The following is a 26,607-nucleotide window of genomic DNA, read 5'->3' as shown; positions in this document are numbered from 1 at the left end:
AGGGTCACTCAGTGGATCCGTACAGACTCACAAAGAAACACAGACTGAAGGGGCCATTAGCACCTACAGGGCTGCCCTTAGGCTGGCACCTTAGGCTGCCCTTAGGCTGACACCTTAGGCTGCCCTTAGGCTGGCACCTTAGGCTGCCCTTAGGCTACACCCGGGATTTTGTCTCCCTGGAGACAGTTGGTAATGTTTGGAGACAGGCCAGGGATGCTGCTGAACATTTTACAGTGCCCAGGTTAGCCCTCCACAGCAAAGGATCATCCATACCCTTGAGTCACTGGTGCCGAGATCGAGAAACCTGCCTGCAAATCTGTTGGGTGCGTGAGGTTCTCACGGCCTCTGTTTCAAAACGCGCTTCCTCTGGCCCGAGCAGGGCCCTGGAGTCCCTCCTCCATACCTCCTTCCATCTGCCCCCCCAGTCAGTGTGAGTGACTCCTGGGGGCAGGGTCTGACCGGATTAATCTGCACTAAGGTATGAACGACTGACGGAGCCAGCACGAGCAGGAACAGCTGTATTTTAAGTGACTCATGGATTTAGGGTAAATTCAGCTCCAATCTGGGAAATGTTAGCCAGGAGGCATTAATAACGCAAGCACTTATTTTTAGTAGATGGGTGAGGTGACGAAATTTACAAAGCATTGCACACCTTTTAAAGTCATAAACAAATCTGTGATGTGGTTCCACTGGGATATAGCCATGAATACTCATTTTTTTTAACTTTTTTTTTTGGCTGTGCCACACAGCTTGTGGGATCTTAGGTCTCCAACCAGGTTCCAATGCAAGACCCTGGCAGTGAAAGGAGAAGTGGAGTCCTAACCACTGGAGCGCCAGGGAATTCGCCGGGTACTGTTTATTACGAGCAATTATTTGTTCTTGGTATTGATCACAATTGCTTTTCATCAAGAGAAGAAACCCTATTAAAAGCCTTCCTGTGCCCCAAACAAAACTCATTTGCTTTCTCTTCATCTCTAATGTTGACTTGTGGGTTTGACATGATTAGGGCCCATTTGTTGGTTATTTGAGGGGCCTTTGCTTCCATAAGTCCCTCGCTGTCTCTTCTCTAGACGCCGCAGGTCTATATTTGGATGGCAGGCTGTGTACGTTTTTATTTAAAGCCAGCAAAGCAGACACAGCCTGAGTGAAATAATTAGCAGTGGGGAGGAGTCTCAGAGTCATTTCTTCTCATTTTGAGGCTCAGAAACGGAAAGTTTTGCCCTTCTGTTTGCAAAGCATGTGATGGTACCAGATAGAAATGCTTCTCCCTGGGCAAACCTCCGTTAGGGTGGCTTCCCTGGTCACTCCACTCTACTCTCTGGATTCTTTGTCCCTCTGACCGTCATCAAGGGGACACATATGGTAGGTTGGTGGGTAGCACTATTCCATGCCAAGTTTCAGAGGCAAATTAGCCCAACTGGTTCTCAGCTTATGGCTTCTGAATAGTACAATTCAAGGAACAGTGGTGGGTAAAGGGTCCTTTGGGCTCACACTAGTTCGAACACCTCATATATAGGAAGGGAAATGGGAGTCTGAGAAGGTGGCCTAGGTTGGTCAAGGTCAGAGTTTTTTGTTTTGTTTTTTGCCTCACCAGGGCATGTGGGATCTTAGTTCCCCGACCAAGGATTGAACCTGTGCCCCTGAACTGAAAGCATGGAGTCCTAACCACTGGGCCACCAGGGAAGTCCCACGATCAAGGTCGTTTGGACAGTCGCAAGCGAAACCAAGCCTGACCTTCCATGAGTGTGCTGACTTCTGCCACCAAGTTCCGCCTGGAGCCTCCCAGGTGACATAGGCAGCACCAAGACCATCTGGGGTGAAGCTGGGTGAAGGCAGGTAGCCCTCATCCCGATGAAGCAACCTCCTAAGAGGTCTTCCAAGAGAAGGAACTGGGTAAGAAATCCTTGTCTGGAGAAGAGGGAACAATAGAGTTGGGTGTGTTATGGAGGCAGGCATACATGCATGCTCAAAAAGCTTCAGTCGTGTCCAGCTCTTTAAAACCCCATGGACTGTAGCCTGCCAGGCTCCTCTGTCCGTGGGATTCTCCAGGCCATAACACTGGAGTGCGCTTCCATGCCCTCCTCCAGGGGACCTTCCTGACCCAGGGGTTGAATCTGACCCTCTACGTCTCCTGCATTGGCAGGCGGACTCTTTACCAGCAGTGCTACCTGGGAAGCCTGTTATGGGGGCAGTCAGTGGCAAAAGTGTTCCAGAAGCTTTAGTAATAGATTTTCAGTGATGCTTCTTTCACAGACATCCTGAAGGATGTTTAAAATGAATGGGTAGCTAAGACTGTGCTCCCAGTGTAGCGGGCCCAGGTTCCAACCCTGGTCCAGGAACTAAGATCCCACATGACACTGTGAAGAGTTGGCTGCAACAAAGACCGAAGATCCCATGAGCCACAGCTAACACCTGGTGCAGCCAAAGAAAGAAAGAAAGAAAAATAAATACTAAAAAAGTCAAGCAAATGGGCAGTTCTCAAGGACCAGGCCTGGAACGTAGGGCTGGAAGACCCATTTCTGAGTCACACCCATGACTCTTTACTTCCTGGACTGTGAAATGCATTGTGGGGGGAAGCTGGATGGCATTTGGTTATGGGATTCAGCAAATGTGCTTGAGCAAGTGACCAGGTCACTGCATTTGTCCCCTTCAGCTTTCCTGGTGGGGCAGTGCATCCGGCCTGGAGATATGAGGGGGACGGTGGTGGGTGGCGGTGCTGGTGGCGTTTGTTTTAATAATATCTGTTTATTTACTTGGCTGAACTGGGTCTCAGCTGCAGCACATGGGGCCTTCGGTTTTCATTGTACATCCGGGTTCTTTAATCGTGGCATTCGAACCCTTGGCTGTGGCACATGGGATCTCACCCCCTGGCCAGGGATGGGACTGGGGCCTCCTGCGTTGGGAGCTCGGAGTCGTAGCCCCTGGAGCACCAGGGACGTCCCGATGACGGCGTTTATCATCTAGCGCTTGTGCTCCCAGTGCTCCAGCCTTGGCACTAAGCACGCTGTTTCTTTCCACCTTTACCTTCGTATTGAGATAAACAATAGTCATGCCCATTTCACAGATGAGGAAACTGAGTATTAAGAAAGAGAAGGCCGCGTGCCCAATGTCACAGCTGAAGAACCATACTGGATCCCCAGGGCCGCAACCAGAGGTGCCCTCAACGCCCCCACTGCCTTGTATGGGGTCAGCAGTGTCCATGTGGTTTGGGGCGTTAGGAATGGCTGGTGCAGAGCTAACTGGAGTTGATGGTATAGATGTTTCTGGTCTGGAGACAGTGTCTCCATTGTTTACCTACCCCCTTCCTCCCTTTGAGCCTCTTCTGCATTTAAAAGAAAAACATAAAAGCAAACAAGGAGAAATAAAACAGAGATTCATGAAAAGAATGAAGCAAGGGAGTAAAAAATGAGGCAGGCTTTCCAGCAAACAAAAGATAGCTTTTCTGTCCTTTGTAGAAATCATTGAAAGCAATAAAACAAGAGCCAGAGAGAGGGGATCAAGGAGGACCGGAAGCTACTGTTCCCCCCCGCCGGGGTGGGGGTGTCTCAGCAAAGAGCTGCAACGCCCCCTCTCTCAGGCGCGGTTGGGGGGCTCTGATGCTCTTCCTGATCTGTTAGCAAGTAGGAGGGACCCACTCACGGCCTCTGAGATGCTCCTTCTCTGGTTTGTAAAGGATGCTTTGTGAAGCAAAGACCACTAGCCTTGAGGAGGGCTTCCTGCTTTCATGTTTTTTGTTTACTCTTGTTGGAATTGAACAAGGACTTGGTAGCTCAAATCATTCTGTTTTAAGCCCTTGTACCTTCAACATGCCTCCTAGAATCATCACCTCATCAACTCAGTTCCAAACCACAGGAAAACATCCTCCACGGGACCTTTTCATCTCTCAGATGCATCGTTAGTCACTGATTTATTCAATCTGGAATGTCTAGGGACAAACCTGTTTTCCTGGCTTAGATGCATAGGGACAGAAGGAAATAAAAAGTCACATCAAATCTGTAGAGCATGCAGTAGAGCGTGGTGAGGGGAGGCCAGACAACGTGTGTGCTGAGTGCCCTCCAGGACAATGACTGTCTGCACAGCGCTGTGTGCGACCTTTGTTTTTTATTTTTTAGATCTCTGCCGTTTCACTGTGGACCACAGAACCTGTCACAGAGCACCACCTCCATTAATGCTGGCTGATGGATCTAGATTCTTTCTGCCCCTATTTGACAATAAGGAAAGCAAGACTCCAAGAGCTTAAGCAACTTGCTCAAATTCACAGGGTTAATAAGTGGCTTCCCTGGTGGCTCAGCTGGTAAAGAATCCACCTGCAATGCGGGCGACCTGGGTTCGATCCCTGGGTTGAGAAGATCCCCTGGAGAAGGGAACGGCTCCCCACTCCAGTATTCTGGCCTGGAGAATTCCATGGACTATACAGTCCATGGGGTCACAAAGAGTCGGACACGACTGAGCGACTTTCACTTTCAATAAGTGGCATACTGGGGATTTGGATCCCAGGACATGTGACTCCAATGTTCTTTTCACTATAGTATGCCACCTCCAGAAGTAACTAGAACCAGTGGGCAAAACAGATCACCCCAGCGCTGTCTGGAGAGGCTGACACTGCTAGGGCAGGTGCAGAGGACTCTAACACATTTCTGAAGAAGAAGATGACTTCCGGATAAAGACCAAGTCCTTGCTGACCTCCCTGACTTACGGAATATTCCCACGCATGTGCACAGCCCTTTGCGACACAGATGCGTATCTGAATCTGCGCCTCCCTGCTTCCTGGGTGGACAGCTGGACTGCACTTCTGTGTGGCTGCATTCTAGGCAATGGAATGAATGAACACACTGGCCACCCAGCTGGGCATTTGAAACGACTCCATGTATCTTTTCACTTTCTTTTCTCCCTTCTCCAGTTGAAAAGAGAAAATTCTGATGTCCTAGAGGTCAGCATGGTTGGAGGAAAGGCGTCTGGGTCCCCCAGAGGACCATACCAACATCACCTACCAGCCAAGAACACGTGGCATTAGATTAAACACGTGTGCACGCCAAGTCGCTTCAGTCGTGTCTGACTCTCTGTGACCCCATGGGCTGTAGCCCCCCAGGCTCCTCTGTCCATGGGATTCTCCAGGCAAGAATACTGGAGTGGGCTGCCAGGCCCTCCTCCAGGGGATCTTCTTGACCCAGGGATTGCTGGCATTGGCAGGCACATTCTTTACCACTAGCACCAGCTGGGAAGCCCCTGGATTTAATATGAGTCAGGTATGTAATTCTCTTGTATCATGTCACTGAGATTTTACGGTTTGCCTGGCTACAGCTGAGAGCACTGTTTTACTAATAGGCCTTTTAGGATTGCAAATAGCTTTCTGGCCTATGATATTATTCCTTTCTTGACAAATGCAACAAGTCAATGGAAGCTTAAAGAGAGTTGCGAAGAATCGCGTGTGGGAACCATCAAAGCATCTGGGCGGTACCCTGCTGCCTGGGCAGAAGCCCATTGGTTAGGTTTACTGGCTTAGTTTCCCACCTGTAGTTTCAAGGTATTATGTCAGATGGTCTCTAGCTTCCTTCTAAATCTAAGGCTCTATAAGTCTTTTTCGAGGCTGACAAATGTGTACGGCCACAGGTGTTCAGACAGTTATCTCCTGATACTGTGAACCCCTCAAAGGTATGGATTATTTCTTAGTTACATTTATATGCCTAGAATCTAATCTCTTAGATGCTCTAAGGTTGAATTTAATTAGAATTTTTTTGTTCGAAAAAAACTCAAAGAATTTATGAATGTTCTGATTTATGCCAGTGATTTCTTGATCTAATTCGGAGCACAGCATCAAATGATTGAAATTCTCATGAATATTTTTATTATGCATTACTAAGTATGATAGGCTATTTTATATTCATTTGCATAGACGTAATCTTTGAAGAATGATTTTATAATAAAGCTGAAAGACTTTTTTGATTAAAGGTGGTGCCAGCAGTAATTGGTATTCTGATGGCTTCATTTACAGTTCTATTTAGTTGAATAATATAGGGGCATAATTCCTACTTAGAGTTGAGAAAACTGGAGTACAGAGCATTCAGGATTTTATCATTCTGAATGGCCCTTAACCTGAGGTTCATAAAAGTAGTATTGGGCAAACTAAGAGCAATTTAAAAAGTTTGAATAAGGCCCAAGGGAAACTATAGAATAATACGAGGTAGCTTATGGCACTTTCATGAAGACCTTTAAGTCATCTGGTTTTGGAAAAATAATTTTTTTCTATAGGTTGTATGGAAATATTGGTCATTTCATCCTGCTCATCAAAAATATCGGATTATATATGTTTTCGGTGACTAAAAATAGGCAATGAATTATGTTTCTTAGAAAATGCAGTTTGGGACTTCTCTGGGGTCTCAGTATTAAGACTTCGTGTTCCCAGAGGTGAGGGTTCAATTCCTGGTCAGGGAACTACTATCCCATTCGCTGCCTCCCCACACCCCCCACCCCCAAAAAAGAAAATGCAATTTGGTGCATAAAAATGCTTTAAAGCACAGAGTTCAAGGGAGGTAGAAGGTTAAGGATTAACAAGAGAGTCTTGGCAGAAAAGTGGGAACCACGATTTGACACTGCACAGACAGAATGCAATCTAACAATGGGAAACCAGTGCGTTGTTAGACTTATTGGCAGCTGCAGGGGGATGGGAGAAGGCAATGGCACCCCACTCCAGTGTTCTTGCCTGGAGAATCCCAGGGACAGGGGAGCCTGGTGGGCTGCCGTCTATGGGGTTGCACAGAGTTGGACACGACTGAAGCGACTTAGCAGCAGCAGCAGCTGCACGGGGATGTGCGTCTCTTCCCATTTTCTACCCCTCTGTGTGATTATGTCCTGCTCTGTCCCACCTCCTGGGGAGTGCAGCCGTCCAGGAACATGTGAGCGGTATGGACCCTTTGTCTTGCTGGCATAGGAACCCATGCCCATCGAAATGAAATATTGATACTGCCAACCAGTGTTTTTAGATGCTTATTTTATCAGGGACTGCAGAAAGGAAGAGATTGTATTAAAAATTATCTACTTCCTTTTGCAGGAATTGTTTGTCTCATATGTTATGTTTAGGTGACTCCTTCATTCAATATATCATTCCATAAAATAATAAAGACTAACAAAGGTATTTCTTGGCTCTCACTTGGTACAGAAAGTTCTTTCAGGAAATCCTAAACAAGAAGTGGAATTTGAATGGGATCCTAAAGAGAAGGCAGGAATTATGGGACTGAGCCAAGCAAAGCTGGAAAAACGTAAGCTCACCTGCATTTAAAAACCTACAAACATTCATTTACGTCTGTTTTGTTCCACTGTGGTGCAGTAATTCTATGGGCCACTTCTCACCATTAAACTGACTGTCTCTAATGTCTAGAGCCTACCTGGGCCAGGTATAGCCTGAGGATGACTAGTCTCAGCTGAGCCCCAAGGGGCCTCACCCTGTGTTAGAAGATTTACCTCCATCCACCATCCTCATCACCTTTTTTGAGAAAAGTTCAGCATTTTCAGCATCAGGCAGTCAGTTCAGTTGCTCAGTCATGTCCGACTCTTTGCGACCCCATGGACTGCAGCATGCCAGGCCTCCCTGTCCTTCACCAACTCCTGGAGCTTACTCAAACTCATGTCCATCGAGTCGGTGATGCCATCCAACCATCTCATCCTCTGTCATCCCCTTCTCCTCCAACCTTCAATCTTTCCCAGCATCAAGGTCTTTTCAAATGAGTCAGTTCACATCCGGTGGCCAAAGTTTGGAGTTTCAGCTTCAGCATCAGTCCTTCCAATGAACACCCAGGACTGATCTCCTTTAGGATAGACTGGTTGTATCTCCTTGCAGTCCAAGGGACTCTCAAGAGTCTTCTCCAACACCACAGTTCAAAAACATCAATTCTTCGGCGCTCAGCTTTCTTTATAGTCCAATTCTCACATCCATACTTGACTACTGGAAAAATCATCAGGAGTCTTTCAAGCTCCTTAGGGCTTCCCTAATGGCTGAGTGGTAAAGAATCCATCTACCAATGGAGGAGACCCAGGTTCAGTCCCTGGATTGGGATTAAAGGAAAATGCAATTTGGCAGATAAAATGCTTAAAGGCACAGGGTTTAAGGGAGGTAGAAGGTTAAGGATTAACAAGAGGGTCTTGGCAGAAAGGAAGGAAATGGCAACCCACTCCATTATTCTTGCCTGGGAAATCCTTATAGCCTGGAAGGCTACAGTCCATGGGGTCACAAAAGAGTTGGACACGACTTAAAGACTAAACAACAACAACACCATCGAGTGAGTCAAAGGCGCAGTCCAGAACCATAATGCCATGGGGACTGCCCCCACACAGCCACATTCTCTTGAGGCCTAAAATGGTAGTCATTTAATATACATCCTGGAGAAGGGAAAGGCACCCCACTCCTGTATTCTGGTTTCTGGAGAATTCCATGGACAGAGGAACCTGGCAGGTTCTGAGGAACAGTCCAGGGGGTTGCAAAAAGTCTATGAAAAAAAAAAACTCTCTTGGTGGGGAACAAACTCCATAACTAAAAGTTTCAAACAACCCAAGCTACTCACTAAAGAAGCGTGGGGTGGCCTTCGGAGCTCAGTGCATGAGTTGATCATTTACAAGAATTTGTAGGACAGAGAAGAAAGTTTCCTTGTGGCTGCTCCATTCCTGAAATGAAAAATGCTGCCCTTGAAGTCCATTCCTGAAGGACTTGATGACCGTGTGATATGGAGGGGCTCCTGCCCCGATAGGCCTTTGAGGCAAATGAGACGCTGCAGTCCGCTGGTCAGACGCGACTGCAGATGCAGCGGGCTTGTCGTTCCTGGGTGAGTGTGACGAGTCACCAACAAGAGCAGAGCACCGCTGATCATATCTCAGTTTGTCCCTGTTCACCCTAGATTGCTGTTTAGTTGCTAAGTTGTGTCTGACTCTTTTGCAATCCCACAGACTATAGCCCACCAGGTTCCTCTGTCTGTGGGATTTCCCAGGCCAGAATACTGGAGTGGGCTGCCACTTCCTTCTCCGGGGGATCTTCCTGACCCAGGGACTTAACTCGTGTCTCCTGCATTGGCAGGAGGATTCTTTACCACTGAGCCACCTGGGAAGCCTGGAACCTTAGATTAATGGTGATATTTTAGATGTCTTTTGTAGGTCCTCAGAGGAAACGCCAGAATGTTATAAATGTTAGAATGAATGTTAGAAAACATTTCCCCAAAGACATGTGGAAAACATGTGGAAAAAAAACACACCCTGCTAGATGGGTGATTGCTAAGCTTCTGTGTATATCAGAATCACTTGAAGAGCCAGTAAGGAACCCAGAGGCCCAGGTCCTTGTCATTACCTAAGCTGTAGGAATGGAGCTGGTTTTGCCTTTTTTTATAACCAAAATTTCCAATGATTCTGATACCTCACCACCAAGTTTGAGAACACCTGTTCTTTTCTCAACACTTAGATGTGCACTAGAGGAGTTAAAAAAAACACAAAGATGCCAGAGGCTCCACTCTAGACCCAGTGGGCTGGACTCTCTCAGGCAGAGTGTGGGCATTGGTATTTTCAAATAGGTGACTAGGGTGGGAAGCCTGGGCTGAGACCCACTGTGTCCAGATTGAGGTTCTCAGACTGAGTTATGCTTCAGAAGCACCTGGACAGTTTTAAAAGAACACTGGATCTTGAGTCCACACCTAGACAGTCTGATTAGGTTGGTCTGGGGTGCCATGAGCATCGAGATCTTACAAAGCTCCCAGGGGGACTGGAATGTGCATGCAGATCTGAGCAGAACAAGGCTGTCTGTCCTCCACCAAAAAGGGGACTCTGCTTTGATAAGTTGAGGGCAAACTGCTTAATCCAGCTTCCATGGAAACTCATTATAAACACACATCTTAGCATGATAAAGAGTAAGAACTTCAGTTAAGAAAAACAAAATGAGACCTCAGTAACCCTGGGGGTTCAGATGGTAAAGAATCCACCTGCAATGCAGGAGACCCAGGTTTGATCCCTGGGTCAGGAAGATCTCCTGGAGGAGGGCATGGCAACCCACTCCAGTATTCTTGCCTGGAGAATCCCATAGACAGAGGAGCCTGGTGGGCTACAGTCCATGGGGTCGCAAAGAGTTAGACATGACTGAACGACTAACACTTTTGCTTCACTCCAATGTAATGTAAACCCCACTATTACCTTCTTTTTTGTTTCTCCACAAATTAATTATTGTCTTTAATTCCAAAAACAAAATAGTGGGCAATCAAAAGCTCTGTAAGATTGGACTTTTAAAAGGTTATATGGTGAGAAAAATGTCTTTAAAAGTAACTCTCTGCGTGGCAGCGTTTTAAAGATATACTTGGAAAGCAATGGTGGGACTCCCAAGGCAGTCCAGTGGTTAAGACTGTGCTTTCGAGACACATGTACCCCAGTGTTCATCGCAGCACTGTTTACAATAGCTAGCACACGGAAGCAACCTAGATGTCCATTGACAGATGAATGGATAAGGAAGTTGTGGTACGTATACACAATGGAATATTACTCAGCTATTAAAAAGAACCCATTTGAGTCCATTCTAATGAGTTGGACAGATTGCCTGATGAACTATGGGTAGAGGTTCATGACATTGTACAGGAGACAGGAATCAAGACCATCCCCAAGAAAAAGAAATGCAAAGAAGCAAAATGGTTGTCTGAGGAGGCCTTACAAATAGCTGTGAAAAGAAGGGAAGTGAAAAGCAAAGGAGAAAAGGAAAGATATAAGCATCTGAATGCAGAGTTTCAAAGAATAGCAAGGAGAGATAAGAAAGCCTTCCTCAGCGATCAATGCAAAGAAATAGAGGAAAACAATAGAATGGGAAAGACTAAAGATCACTTCAAGAAAATTAGAATAAATAAATTTAAATAAAAAAAAAGAAAATTAGAGATACCAAGGGAACATTTCATGCAAAGATGGGCTCAATAAAGGACAGAAATGGTAGGGACCTAACAGAAGCAGAAGATATTAAGAAGAGGTGGCAAGAATACTCAGAAAAACTGCAAAAAAGATTTTCACCACCTGGATAATCACAATGGTGTGATCACTCAACTAGAGCCAGACATCCTGGAATGTAAAGTCAAAGGGGTCTTAGGAAGCATCACTACAAACAAAGCTAGTGGAGGTGATGGAATTCCAGTTGAGCTACTTCAAATCCTGAAAGATGATGCTGTGAAAGTGCTGCACTCAATATGCCAGCAAATTTGGAAAACTCAGCAGTGGCCACAGGACTGGAAAAGGTCCGTTTTCATTCCAATCCCAAAGAAAGGCAGTGCCAAAGAATGCTCAAACTACCGCACAATTGCACTCATCTCACACGCTAGTAAAGTAATGCTTAAAATTCTCCAAGCCAGGCTTCAGAAATATGTGAACTGTGAACTTCCAGATGTTTAAGCTGGTTTTAGGGAAGGCAGAGGAACCAGAGATCAAATTGCCAACATCTGCTGGATCATGGAAAAAGCAAGAGAGTTCCAGAAAAACATCTATTTCTGCTTTATTGACTATGCCAAAGTCTTTGACATTGTGGATCACAATAAATTGGAAAATTCTTCAGGAGATAGGCATACCAGACCACCTGACCTGCCTCTTGAGAAACCTGTATGCAGGTCAGAAAGCAACAGTTAGACCTGGACATGGAACAACAGACTCGTTTCAAATAGGAAAAGGAGTACGTCAAGGCTGTATATTGTCACCCTGCTTATTTAACCTATATGCAGAGTGCATCATGAGAAATGCTGGGCCGGAGGAAGCACAGGCTGGAATCAAGATTGCTGGGAGAAATATCAATAACCTCAGATACGCAGATGACACCACCCTTATGGCAGAAAGTGAAGAATTAAAAAGCCTCTTGATGAAGGTGAAAGAGGAGAGTGAAAAAGTTGGCTTAAAGCTCAACATTCAGAAAATGAAGATCATGGCATCCGGTTCCATCACTTCATGGGAAATAGATGGGGAAACAGTGGAAACAGTGGCTGACTTTATTTTTGGGCTCCAAAATCACTGCAGATGGTGATTGCAGCCATGAAATTAAAAGACGCTTACTCCTTGGAAGGAAAGTTATGATCAACCTAGACAGCATATTAAAAAGCAGAGACATTACTTTCCCAACAACTGTCCATCTAGTCAAGGTTATGGTTTTTCCAGTGTTCATGTATGGATGTGAGAGTTGGACTAAAAAGCAAGCTGAGCACCGAAGAATTGATGCTTTTGAACTGTATGTAGTGTTGGAGAAGACTCTTGAGAGTCCCTTGGACTGCAAGGAGATCCAACCAGTCCATCCTAAAGGAGATCAGTCCTGAATATACATTGGAAGGACTGATGATAAAGCTGAAACTCCAATACTTTGGCCACCACATGCGAAGAGCTGACTCATTTGAAAAGACCCTGATGCTGGGAAAGATTGAAGGCAGGAGGAGAAGGGGACGACAGAGGATGGGATGGTTGGATAGCATCACCAACTCAATGCACGTGGGTTTGGGTGGACTCCAGGAGTTGGTGATGGAGAGGGAGGCCTGGCGTGCTGCGGTTCATGGGGTTGCAAATAGTTGGACATGACTAAGTGACTGAACTGAACTGAATGAGTTGGATGAAACTGGAGCCTATTATACACAGTGAAGTAAGTCAGAAAGAAAACCACCAATACAGTGTATTAACACATATATATGGAATTTAGAAAGATAGTAATGATGACCCTATATGCAAGACAACAAAAGAGACACAGATGTAGAGAACAGACTTTTGGACTCTGTGGGAGAAGACGAGGGTGGGATGGTTTGAGAGAATAGCATCAAAACATATATATTACCACATGTGAAACAGATGAACAGTCCAAGTTCAATGCATGAAGCAGGGCACTCAAAGCCGGTGCTCTGGGACAACACAGAGGGATGGGGTGGGGAGGCAGGCAGGAGAGGGTTCAGGACGGGGGGACACATGTACACCCATGGCTGATTCATGTCAATGTATGGCAAAAACCACTACAATATAGTAAAGTAACTAGCCTCCAAATATAATAAATAATTTTATTTTTTTTAAAGACTCTGTGCTTGTACTGCAAAGTGCTCAGGTTCAATCCCTGGTCAGGGAATTGAGATTCCACATGTGGCATGGCACAGGAAAAAAGTAAAAAATAAAGAAATAAACAAGGCAATGGTGATGGAAATGTAATGGAAATAAATTGAAAAGAAAAAAAATGAGACTTCATAACTAAAGTCATTTAACCCACAGTTTACTACGATTTGGGAGCAGAGTGTCCAAACACTCAACTGTCTGCCATAGTGACCTTGGGCAGGTGACTTCACTGTGGTCCCCTTTGCCTGCTGATGTATGAAGTGTGAGGGCTGGAGGGATGACTCTCAGCTCTGCATCTGCACCACGACAGATGCGCCTGCATCCCACAGGCTGGACAGCTGGACGTCTGCTCTAGGTTTCCCTTCTACAGCACAGAAAATTCCAGAGCAAGAATGTCAAGATGGCCATGACTTAAAAGCCAAGAGGGATAAAACATGAGCCTGGGACTGTCAGCTGGGGGTGGCACAGAAAAGTAACTCTTGGCTCATTTCAAACAAAAATACATCACGTGTTCATTAGGGGCCAAATTATTGCTGGGAAAAAAAACAACTTTCAGTTCTTTTGAAGGACTTTGGGAGAACAGGGAGGAAGATCCGTCCTGAAAGAACAGGACTCTGCCAGGTTAGGGTTGATATTTGTGACCATCAGCAGAAGCTGAGTTGAGAGCTGTGGGCAGTTCCTGGTTACGGGGGAGCAGAGATGAATTTGTCAGGATGGCGGATGCTGAGGGGAGATTGGCGACAGTGGGGTGGGGCAGGGAGAGAGGGCCAGGTGTGGGGGTCTAGAAGACAAATATTGTAAAGGGGCTTCTGGGCGGCAGTACAGGGGTTGCTGAACAGGAAATACATTTTTCCTTTACTCTCATGTTCCCACCTTTCAATTCATAAAGTCCCCCCCCCCTTTTTTTTAACATGTCATCTTTCTGACCCCCCTCTGGCTGCAGCTCAAATTTGGAAAGTGGTCCAGAAGCAAATGTCTTTGGGTGCCCAGGAAATTTTGAGGGAAGGTTTTCACGAATCTGGTTGAATTTGGTGAGATGTCATGAATTTGGTTTCCTTCACAAAGTCCCGTATTTTTCGGGAGGAAGTCTCTCTTCCGGGAGCAGTTCAGGAAGTTAAGGAGGTGAGGGATGGGAGGGAGACAAGAGACAGAGTCCAAGAGGCCAGCTCTTCCTCAGGAGGATGATGGACCAAGGTCCATCTACATTCCTATTGTAGAAAGTGTCACTGTGCCTCCTAGGCCCTGAAGAAAAGTATTTGCTATCGTGTTAAAGAAAAGAATGTGTGAGCTGCACAGAAATTCTCTTTCTGTGTGTGAAGGGTTTTTTATTTTTTATTTTTGGCTGCAGGGCATGCAGGACTTCCCCAAGCCAGGATGGAACCCGTGTGTGTGTGTGTGTGTGTGTGTGTGTGTGTATGTGTGTGTGTATGTGTGTGTGTGTGGGTGTGTGGTTTCCTGATTTTCCCTTGTTATGGTGGAACCTGGAGGGAACCTAGAGCTGAGGTGCTGGTCTCCTCTCTTCCAGAGGCGGGACAGCCGGCAGGGGCTCTCACTCTTCTGTTTGGTGTGTGATGGGGGAAAATGTAAAATGATAAGCAGTCATGGTTTTCCATTCGTTTCTCAGGTGAGCTCCTTAGACAGGAAGCTCTGTTTTGCTGAGCGGGGTCTCAGAGGGGGACCGACACCGGAGAAGCGGTGCGAGGGGCCACCCTCTCCGGAGGGAGTGGGCCAGTGGAGAAGGGGCGGTGTGGGGGCGGGGCTCCTGGCTGGGGGCGGGGCTCCCGGCTTGAAGGGGCGGGGCTCCTGGCTGGGGGCGGGGCTCCCAGCGTGGGGGCTGGACTCCCGGCTCCGGGCGGGGTCTGCAGTCCCCCCACTTCCCTGGGGCTTCTGCAGCTACCTGAGGAGTGAAGAGAAGAGATGGATGGGGAGGGTTTTAATTTAAAAGGTCTCTGTGATTCGTCTGCTGCAGCCTCCTCCTTGCCCTCAATGTATTTGGGAAGCCTGGCGTTTCCTTTCTTGCTGACCTGTGGTGAGATTTTGGTTGCTTTGAGGAGGGGACCCATGCTTCCTTGGTGATCAGTGGTAAAGAATCCACCTGCCAATGAAGCAGGCCCACGTTCGATCCCTGGGTAGGAAAGATCCCCTGGAGAAAGAAATAGCAACCCGCTCCCGTGTTCTTGCCTGGAGAACCCCATGGAACCTGGCGTGCTACAGTCCATGGGGTGGCGACCTGTCAGACAGGACTTAGGGACTGAACAACAGCAACCACAATCACCATCATGCTGGGGAGGGGGCAAGAGGCCCCATTGCTTCCTGGGCTAAATACCCAAGAGATAAAAGCCAGGTTTCCATTTGTGATTGGCACCAGGAGACATAAGAGACACGGGTTCAATTCCTGGGTCAGGAAGATCCCCTGGAGGAGGAAATAGCAACCCACTCCAATATTCTTGCCTGGAGAATCCCGTGGACAGAGGAGCCTGGTGGGCTGCAGTCCATGGGGTCACTAAGAGTCAGACATGACTTAACACACACATACAACAACCACCTCCGACAGCAGAGCTAGCTATCTGGGCAAATTGATATTTTTCTTTCTCCAAAACTATCTGTGGCCACATTGTCATGTGCATAGCTGGCTCTCTGAAATCTGAGGCCACGTTTTATTTTTGACCACGACTGGGGAAACAGGAATTCAGAAGAAAATGCACTAAGGCTTCAGATGCCCCTTCCGAATAATTACACCAGGAGTGCATAACCGGACAGTTCAAGCTCCTCGTTCACGGAGCAACGTGGGGAAGGAAGCGAAGCCACGTCTGGCCTCTGTGCATGGCCCTTGCTGGGAGACCAGTGCTCAGACCTGGGTGTGGCTGTCCTGACTTTGGCAGGAGGGACAGACGGACAGCCAGCTCTGCCAGGTTTCCCCGCCCTGCCCTCTGAGGCTAGGGCCAGGGTGCCATGGGGGTGTGGTTGGTGCATAAAGGGTGCTTGTTGAGATAACCTTCCCCCTTAACCAGTCATGCCTGTGTCTAAGTGGAAAGAAGTATGTGTTGGAGTAGAAGTACTAACACATCCCAAGGACCCACTGAGTTCTGCCCCAAGAGATTTCTTAGCTGGAGAACAGAGACAGAAGTCCTAAAACGACATCTCACTAGAGCTCCCTGTATCTAAACTGGAAATTTCTGTTTGTCAGGAATGTCATAGCATCACGTTCACAGCTCACCTGTAAACAGTACAAAATAGAAATTATACACACCAAGAAAGAGAGAGAAAAGAATTAAGCAAACGGGATAAAAGGTTAACATTGGAGGACTCTGGGTATTCTCTGAACTCATCTCACAAACTTTCTGTTAGTGTGAAATTACTTCAAAAGAAGACACATTTTTAAAAGGTCAAATATTGCCATAAACAAAAAGGAGAGATGGATACTGAAATGGGAAAAAGTTTTGTAACATTTATGACATGGTAAATCCTTAATATATAAATTATAAGAAAAAGACTAACAGTACAATAGAAAAGTTACAAAAGAAGACATTTAAGTGGCCAGTTGTGTGTGTGTGTGTGTGTGTGTGTGTATAGTCAAATCTATTATTAATAAGAAACATGTAAAGTTTTGGAAAACTTTGATACAAACTATGATAAAACTTTGCCTAATTAATTGCCTTTCTCAAAAGTAAACTACTGAAAATCCCCAAAGTTAGAGGGTATGTGATTAAATGGACATTGCACTGCTGTTTGGTCCAGTAACCTGGCTACAATTTGTCAATAGAAAAGGTTTTTAAAGATGTTCAGTTCCTTTGACCCAGAATTTTATTTCTTTCTTTTTTTTAACTTAGGAGAATCTATCCTGTGAAAATAATGATTGATGTCAAATTATTTATACTGAGGTTCATTATAACATTATTTATAATAACATTATATTAAAAGCCAGACATGCAGGGTCTGTATCACTGTTTTATGGGTCACTAAGTAGCTGTGAACAGAATTTTATTTTAGAAGAGCATTTATATTGATGGGAAATGCTAACAACATGCAAGCTGTTAGCATTGGCTCTCTCTGAGTGGTGTCCTTATCTGGCTGTGAACAACCTCTGACCCTGTGAGGGGGTAACCTACAGAGGTCACAGAGGTCACAGGACAGGAGCTCATCTGTGGTTCCATCTCTGAAGGGATGGAGTGGTCATCAGGGAGAGTCTACACTAAGACGGCCACCTTGGAAAATGCCATGGGCTTCACAATAAAACCCTAGTGGCTTAGACAGTAGACAGTCTGCCTGCCATGCAGGAGACCCAGGTTCGATCCCTGGGTCAGGAAGATCCTCTGGAGAGGGGGAATGGCAACCCACTCCAGTAGTCTTGCCTGGAGAATTCCATAGACAGAGGAGCCTGGTGGGCTACAGTCCAAGGGGTCACAAAGAGTTGGACACGACTGAGTGACTAGCACTTCACTTTCTTTCACGATAAAACACCGACCTTTCCCAACTTAGATGTATTGTTTGACTCATAAAAACCTATCCATTAACATAGTCTCAAAATACAAAAAACCTTTCTCCAGGGTGCCTTTTTTCTCTACACTCAACCATTAAGGTACTCATGCCTGACTTTATGAAAATGTGATTTATAGATGTTCAAATCTAAGTGCAACCTAATCTTAAGAGTGGAGGCAGAATTAGAGATGAGCTAGTCTCACTTTCTCATTTAATTGATAAGGGATTGAAGCTCTAGGGAGATTAGGTGACTTGCATGGTTATTATCTTGAATATAATAAATGCTTGTTCAAGTAATGAGAATACATAATCCACAGTGGGCAACCGGACAATGCATATGGGCCAGCAAGTTATGGGTGAAGAAACACAGTGGCCAACAAACATGCAAAAGCGTTTCAACCTCGGGAGCAGTAAGAAATGTAAATTTTCATCCTATTTAACAAACGAGCACAAGGGCCGTGACGGAGGGTATCAGGTCAGAGTCTTCTCTGCAGGGCAGAGCGGGGCTTGCGCCCCACCTACTGCCTCTTCTGTTGCCCCCAACCTCCCCCCTACACAAGATGCTGGGGAGGTCAAAGAACGCTCCCCTTCACGCCCGCCTACATCACCAACAAATATGCTTGTTCTCCTCTTTGAAAAAGCAAACACACACAACCACAAGCGTGGAGACACTGAGGCTCTCACGGTGAACGCCCTGGGCCGAGGACCGGGGGCTCTGGTCTGTCCCATCCCGCCCTCCTCCCCTCGCCCCAGGACACACAGAATAGGATTCCCCAAGCGAGAGAAAGGAGAGGGCCAAGGCCGCCGCGGGTCAGCTGGACGCACAATGGGCCACGCAGAAGAGGCATGGGTCCCTCCGCTGGGAGGCCTGTGATTCACGGGGCAGCCTCATCGCGGGCTGACCTCCTGTCCCACCCTGACTCCCTGAACCAGCTCGGAGCACACGGAACAGCCCCGTTTCTGCCTCTCCAGGCACGTTTCTAGGAGTCCCAGTTCTTAGTTCCCATCTCATCAAGGCTCAAAGCCTCTCACTTGGGTATTTAAAATTACAGACATTCATATCTTAGAACCAACTCTCCTATGGTGCGAATCATTATTTTATGCAAAGTGGAGCTCATTACAACGACATAAATGTTAGCAGAGTCCCCTCAGATTGCCTAGGAAGCTGTGCTTAATACCAGACCAGGAAAACGGGGGTTCCCAACCCCCAGGGCCACAGGCCGGTGCTGGTTCATGGGGTGTTAGGCACCAGGAGGTGAGCAGGGGCGAGAGCAGAGCTTGGTCTGTATTCACAGCTGCCCCCATTGTTTGTGTTACCGCCTGAGGTCTGCCTCCTGTCAGCTCAGCACGATCCGACGCAGGATCATATATGATCTCCTATAGGCTCCAGGCCCTCCCAGGAGGATCTCCTATAGGCTCCAGGCCCTCCCAGGAGGCCCTAGTGGAAAGAACCCACCTGCCAGTGCAGGAGATGTAAGAGATGTGGGCTCGATCCCTGGGTCAGGAAGATCCCCTGGAGGAGGGCGTGGCAACCCACTCCAGTATTATAGCCTGGAGAATCCCATGGGCAGAGGAGCCTGGAGGGCTACGGTCCATGGGGTCGCAGAGTTGGACATGACGGAAGTGACTCAGCACGCAGCACTCACAGGATCGTAAAAGCATGAAAGCCACTGTGCTTGAACCATCCTGAAACCATCCTCCCGCCCTGGTCTGTGGAAAAACCGTCTTGCACGAAACCAGTCCCTGATGCCAAAAAGGATGGGAACCGTTGCAATAAAATATGGTATCAGGGCACTTCCTTCCTCCCCTCTAAGAATCTGTATTTTCGGAGATTTCATGTGGTCCTGATATTAAGTAGGTTAAGGCAGAGCAATGAGAATACTGCAGCAAGACATGACTCCTCTGCAGCTGATATTAAGTAGCTCCAAAAAATAAACAATTCTTCTTTTGAGTGAATGAAAAATACAGAAATTTCATAAGTGGTGTGGCTGAAGGCTTTTTTTTTTTTTTTCCAATCTGAAAATGCTGGTCTGCTGTTTTAGCAAAACAGATTCAATGTTCTTACTCCTGTTCAATTTAAAAATTGGTTTTCTTTTCATAAAGGTTAATTGATTTCCTGTATTGCATAACAGCGATATTGCCCATTATGTGTTTCAGACAGAAAATATGCATATTTGCCCTTTAAGTTATGCTTCTAAAGCCAGCACTTAGTTCTGATGACTTACAGCTTTATTACGGTCTCCTTTTAGATTTCTTAAAATAAACACGCAGCTCGAGACCATAGGAAAAGACAGAGGAAAAAGGACACTTTTATTTCATCCACAAACAGGGCGTCTAAAGCAATGATTTTCTCTGCTGAGCCCATTAGCATAGACTGAGCATATGTGTGTGTGGATCGATTTCTTTTGAAAATAGAACTGCCGTTCGTTTCTGTGCCATGAAGCAAATGCTGGGAAGCAAAAACTTCCTCCTCCACGGGGAGGTAACGGGTTCCAGCCCAGCCTGCAGGGACGGCATTCTGCATCCCCAGACTGGCTGAAAGCTGGCTTAATCTAGAACCATCCTACACTGAGCCCGGAATTCCCAGCTTGGTCCTGGAGATGAGCTGGCTCGGCCTGGGGATTCTGCTCAACCAAAGACTATCCTGACTTCTAGACCAAGAGTCAGCAAACGATGGTCCTCAGGCCAATGCTGGCCTGCTGCCTGTTTTGTAAATAAAGTTTTATTGAGACACAGCCAAGCCTATTTATGTACCGCCCATGGCTTTTCATGCTACGGTGGTAGAGTTGCCCATGGCATAGAAATGGGGCTGGGTGTGTTTTGGTCCCTGTTCCTGAGAACTAAGCTGGGAAGATGAGATGGGTTCCTAGGCCCTCACTTCCTACAGGTGTGAATCGCTCTGGTGTGCCTGGGTGCTCCGTCTTTTGGCTGCTCCAGGAACTCGAGTGTGGATGGGCAGAGAGGCAGGGAATGATGTTGGAGATGTACGCTACGGGCATTTGTGAGCGTGTAAGCTTGCAGAGGGCTGAGGTCTGTGGGGACCTGCCCTGCTGCCATGGTAACCAAACGAACGTCCCAGGGTTGGGGCTGGGCTGGAAGGTGTGTTATAAACTGACAGTCCATGGCCGAGTCCAGTCAGCAGATATATTTTGACTGGCCTATGGATCCTTGATTTTTTTTAAAATATGTTAACTGCTTATATTTAGAAACGGGGATATTTCAGTCTAAATCTGGATTTCCAGCTTCCCTTGAAAATTTGAAATCTCTGGACACACTGGGCTCCCTCCCTGCTGTCGGTGATGGTCTGGGGTGGAGGAGGGTTTTCTCTTCGGAGAGAACCTGGCTCTCCTGTCCTGGGCGTTTGCCTTTCCTGACACCCAGCTGTTTCAGGCCTGGGTGTTTTCTGCCTGGCCGCTGGGGCCTCTGAGCTTGCAATCTCAGCTCTGTGCGTTGCACAGAGAATGCGTGTTATCGCAACCTTCTGTTCCTAGGGGTGGGGAGGCATTCTTTCTCTCCTCTGCCCCTTGCTAAGAGTTTCTGGCTCACTTTGCCTTGCGTGCTCTGAACATATTCCATCCTGACTCTGCTGCTGGGTCTTCCATTTAGGAGGAGGCCTGAACTCAGCAGTCACTGAGTACATAGAGCCACTTCTTATATAATGTGAGAGGAAACGTATCGGGTGTGAGAGGATGACCTTGAGAAGGAGAAAAACTAGGCTTTCACTGGGAATTACCATTTCCTCTCATCATGTTTCTGGTGATGCTGCACCTCACAGCTTCTGAGAAACCCGGAAGCGTGTTCGTTGGGATGTAGTCATGGGATATATTTGGATGTTTTTCTTCCCGCCTCCCCACCCTTCATGGAAATCTTCAGTAAAAGGTAAAAGATTTATACAAGCTCAAGAGAAACTAGAATATGGATATATTTGCATTTAATAACATTCGTTGACTTGGACATAACTGTTGCTAAGACTCAGGCTGGCCTTTCAGGAAGCCTGTATGTCTCTCTGGGTGGAACAGAAAAGAGGGATCACAAAGAAAAAAGAAACCAGGTACCTGTCATACTGTTGGGAGTCATGGGTTAGTGATCATTCTGCGCCCCTTCTTTCACTGACATCTCCTATAGAGAAAAAGACAAGAGAAACAGCATGGGTTAGAACCTGCGCTTTCCATAAGGCTTCTGTTCCAAACAATAGCACGTGCATTAATTAGCTTGAGGTGATTTGTTACTTTCAACTCAGGACAGAGGACCGTGAAACAGGGGTGGGCTGTGTCATACACATAAGCTTACAAGACCTTTCAACTTTCATCTCAGGGATCCTTCTATAAACATGTCTATAGTAACATTTCATTCAAGGTCACATGCCTATTTTCCATCTCGAGTTTTTAAGAAAGCACCAGTCGAGTGGACTTGCTGTTTTTCCCAAGAGTGGCTCAGATGTGTTAGCGTCTTCAACCCAGATCTTTGCGTCTCCAGGTGTGGCCTGTGGGGCAGCAGTGTAACATCGCTGGGAGCTTGCTAGAAATAGAAAATTTGGGTCCTCCGTCAAACCCACCCCATCAAATCTGCATTTGGACGTGATTCACGTGCCCTCTTAGCCAGCCTGCTCTAGAGAACCGGATCCATGTCCTCATCTTAGGCTTTTCCTCGGTCAGTGAGGAGGCCCCTTCTCGCCACCGGATCCGTGAGGTCCGAGGGCAGCAGGCGGAGGTGGGCTCATACGAGCGCGGGCCGGAGGCGCGGAGGATCAGGAACCAGAGGCACCGGCGGAGCGGAGCGCTGAGGGACTCACAGATGATGACCCCGGCGGTTGCTGAGCGTGGGCCGGAGCCCTTCTACGTGCTGCCCGGGACAGAGCAGGATGAGAGCTCTTTTTCTAGAAGGGCTGCCGTATCCCGCGTCGGAGGGTGGCTCAGGCACTGTGCGGAAGCCCAGGGCAAGAGTTCAAGGGCCGGCTGTCACGAGCTCGCTGTGCGATTGCGATTTCTTCACGTCCAAGTGAGGAGAGGAACACCTGATCTACCTGTGTCACAAGGTTGGTGTTTTTGAGTGTAAAAAGGGTGTGAGTGAAAGTGCCGGGTAAGCACGAGTCATTGGAGGAGGGAGGGGATATCCTGAGAAGAAGAGCATGGGGCCTGTGCCTGCAACCTGAGTTTATTTTCTGCGGCTTCTCCTCTGGGGCTTCCCAGGGGGTGCTGGCGGTAAAGAACCCACCTGCCAGGGCTGAAGACATGAGAGATGTGGGTTCGATCCCTGGGTTGGGAAGAATCCCCTGGAGGCGGAAATGGCAGCCCATTCTGGTATTCTTGCCTGGAGAATCCCATGGACAGAGGAGCCTGGCGGACTACAGACCATGGGGTCGCACAGAGTTGGACAGGACAGCACGCAGGCACGCATTCCTTCACTGTCTCCACGTCTGACCCCACGGCCCTGAATTCACGCTCTGATGGTCACACGTTGGTCATCACATGTTTCCGAGGCTGCCTTTCCCACTAGACTGTAAGCTCTTTGTGGCAGGCACTATATCTTTGTCATTTTTATATTTGACATGTGCAGAGTGTAAGATACAAAACAGACACTCAGGAAACACATGCTGAACAAGTGAATAAAATCAAATGAATGACAGTTGATATGGCATGGGATGGGATCCCTGAACTGGCGTCTGGTACAAGAGTGAGGATTAACTATTAGGGTAACACATTCTTGCTGTCGATGGACACTTCAAGGGTCGCCAGCCGCAAGCCCGTGCTGTCTCCTTCAACTACCAGCTGTGCTGGGAATCAGAGAACCAGGTTCTGAGAGCCCCTGAGCTCAGATCACACCTCTAGAAGCGACCGTCCAGACCTCTTGTGCTTAGAGATAGAGCCACCCTTAACCCCCTCCCACCCTGCAGACACAGCCACGTCCTAACTGGACGTGGCTCCTGAATGTTCCAGGGGAGGATGAAGAACTTGTCTCTGCTGGGCCAGCCGGAGTGCTCCACCTAGCTTCTGGGGGATGTTTGGAGACAGGAAGAGAAAGAGAGAGGAAGGGGGAGGGTTGTGTATTCCATCTTTGGGGGCAGAAGTTTGTAAATATCTATTTATTTTTAGCCGTGCTGGGTCTTCGTTGTTGGGTGGGCTTTCTCTGGCTGCAGCGAGCGGGGGCCACTTTCTGGTTGTGGAGGGTGGGCTCCTCGTTCCAGGGGCTTCTCTCGTGGAGCGCAGGCTCTGGGCGTGCCAGCTCTGTGGTCTCAGCTTGCTGGATGAGTTGCCCCGTGGCATGGGGGATTTCCCCGGAACAGGGATCCGTCTCCTGTCCTCTGCAATGGCAGGCAGATTCTTAACCACTGGACCACCAGGCAAGTCCCTGCGGTGGCAGAATTTATCAGAAGCTAAAACTCTCAGACTGCCTGAGGCCATGTCTCTCGGCCGCTAGGCAAAAGCCTGAACATGAGAGAGAGTACGGGCATGACATTCACTGAATACCGCAGGGACGAGGAAGCCCTCTGGTCTGGAACCCCTGCCTGCACATCTCCTGGAGGCCCAGCTGTGTCCCCCACCCCCTCAACCCTCCTGAGCAAGACAGACATCACCCAGGCTGGGTCCAGGTAGATCTCCGCCCCGTGCCACCAAAGGGATCCCGACTGATAACACCCATATCAAAACACAGCCTTAATACAAATGTGTCAGAAGAGTTCTGTGTCCTTTTAAGCATCTTGAAGGTGAAGCTACAAAATCCCAGTTATATTCTTGCTATACCAACACTTTAAAAATAGCTCTCTTTTAAAAACTTCAATAGAACAGCATAGGAACTGTAGAAAGTTATTGTATGTGAAGCAGAAAGTAGCCCGGACGAGGAAAAACATCTTATTAAGGCTTAAAATATATTGTCACCACCATGAGATTCAGTCCTGATTTTGCTCTTTAGCACTGTTTTCCTTCTACTGTAGCACCAATAGCACATTTCTGCTCTTTGCTGTGCACCTGAAACTAACACAACACTGTAAATCAATTATACGCCAATAAAAAGTAATCACCCCCGTTCCAGTTACCAGAGCACTTTAGTGTCGCCACACTATACTGTGGGTGCTGTGCCCTGCCTAGTCGCTCAGTCGTGTCTGACTCTGCAACCCCATGGACTGCAGCCCGCCAGGCTCCTCTGTCCATGGGATTCTCGAGGCAGGAATACTGGGGTGGGCTGCCATTTCCTTGTCCAGGGGATCTTCCTGACCCAGGGATCGAACCCAGGTCTCCTGCATTGCATGCAGATTCTTTATCATCTGAGCCACCACAGAAGCAATATAGTGCACTGTTTCCATTTTCCCAGCACGAATACATTCCTGTACTTTGCTGTATACCTGATACTAACACAGCACTGTACCTCAATTATGCTTCAGTAAAAAACAACACATTCCTGTTATCACGATAGCACTTTAGTATGACTACACTATACTATACTGGTACCATTCCTAGAGTATTAATAGTATACTCCATTCCTATTACTACAGCACTTTATTACTGCACTAAACTGTTAATACTCCTGTAGCATTAATAGTGTATTTCTGTTCCTATTCCTACAGCACTCTAGCGTTTCATATTATTTGGTGCTGATTTCCTGCAACGAGCTCTCAAGCTTTAGATGGTGGCTAAACGCTCTGAGCAGGCAGGCACCCTAGGGATGCTCTGGGGTCGCCCCCGGCACGGGGAGGGTCTCAGCCCGTGCTCTGTGCAGAGGGGGATGCACAGAACCTCCCCTCCGGAGCCATCCCAGGGATCACGTTATCCAAGGAGGAAAACAAGTCAAAGAGCTTGAAGAGGAAGGAAGCCGAGTGTTTCACTTGTGGGAAAGTGGAAAGAGCTTGGGGCTTCTCCCTGGGAGGGTGATGGGTGTGGGGAGGAGGTGGGGGGCGATGTGAGCAGAACTGACCACAGTGCCGCCCAGGCCACCGTTACAAGAGGCCCGCTGCTCCCGGGAAGAGGGGCCTCTAGCGAGACCCAGTGAGGGTCTGCAAGCTGCCCCTCAGAGCTGAGGGTCTGCAAGCCGCCCGGCGGAGCTGAGGATCCCTTGACGGCCACAGCATTTCAGCACCGAGTGTGCCTTTAGCTTAGTCTCTAGTGAACCGCTGCTGAACCTGAACATTCCTTTCCCATGAGACATTCATTTGTTTGACTGGTTAGCCCAAAGGGCTAACGGAGGGTCAACTCTGTCCAGGCGCTGCCCCAGGCTTTGTCCAAAGACAGCACTTAAGCCTGTCCATGTGGAGCTTCCAATCTACCAGAGGGAGAGAACTGCACTACACCAGTGAAATGTGCAGACAGGTTTCACCTGACGTGTCTTCTTCAGGGCAGACTGGGCCACGAGGGAAGAAGACATTTTTACTGGGGGCAATCTGGGAAGGCTCCTTGGTGGAGGTGACCCGGTATCTGAAGACTCTTCTTTATGACAGGCCTCTCCTCAGCAAAGGATTTAGTGCTTTATTCTCCTCCCTTTGCCCCTGAGGTCCATGAACCTCTCTGCAAGAAACAAGCCTTGTGTAGAAAAACTAGGAAATTCCCTCAAATCATACAGGTTGAAGCAGGGAAGTGATCCAAAGCTATCTGAGTTTTAAAAATTTCTCAGTGGCTGCTGAGTGACAGCAGACCAGCCAGGAAGCCGTGCTAGGTCTGGGGGAGAGAGGAAGGGAGCTGGAACTTGGTGGATGATGGTGAAGGTGCTGATAGGAGAGTGACTCTCATGACATTTAAGAGGTAGAAACGAGAAGACATGGAGATTAACGTGACATGAGTATTTAATCCAGAGATAAACAGTGGGGATGCAAACAGGTTCACCCCAGAGGCCCTGGGCACTCATGGAGTTTACAGGCCGTTTTACAAGCTGGGGGAAGGCGGACGCCGCCCACAAAGAGCGGCTGAAAATCCAAGCCAAGCGACCCGTGTGCCAGGAGGCGGCGCCGAGAGTGGCTGGGGGCCGGGACCTCCTCTGCCTGCTCCACCATTCCCTGTCCTGGGCCAGGGCCCCCCGGGGCGAAACATTCCCCTTGGAGGGAAGGAAAAAGTGGGCCTTCGCCCCTCAAACACA

General features: G+C 47.7%; 1 protein-coding gene across 2 annotated transcripts in view; it reads right to left on the bottom strand.

Annotated features, from left to right (window-relative positions):
* THRB (thyroid hormone receptor beta) overlaps nucleotides 1–26,607 on the bottom strand; it is a 436,468-nt gene that overhangs the window by 94,755 nt on the left and 315,106 nt on the right. For both annotated transcript variants that reach the window (XM_070781685.1, XM_070781684.1), the window contains exon 3: nucleotides 21,603–21,666. In XM_070781685.1, coding sequence (XP_070637786.1) covers nucleotides 21,603–21,624 — 22 coding nt within the window. In that variant the 5' untranslated portion in view covers nucleotides 21,625–21,666. The remainder of the gene's footprint in view (nucleotides 1–21,602; nucleotides 21,667–26,607) is intronic.

Source organism: Bos indicus, chromosome 27, assembly GCF_029378745.1.
Source record: "Bos indicus isolate NIAB-ARS_2022 breed Sahiwal x Tharparkar chromosome 27, NIAB-ARS_B.indTharparkar_mat_pri_1.0, whole genome shotgun sequence".
NCBI classification, from domain to species: Eukaryota; Metazoa; Chordata; class Mammalia; order Artiodactyla; family Bovidae; genus Bos; species Bos indicus.
The sequence above is the reverse complement of the archived record's forward strand: the minus strand, read 5'-3'. Positions and strand labels throughout refer to the sequence as shown.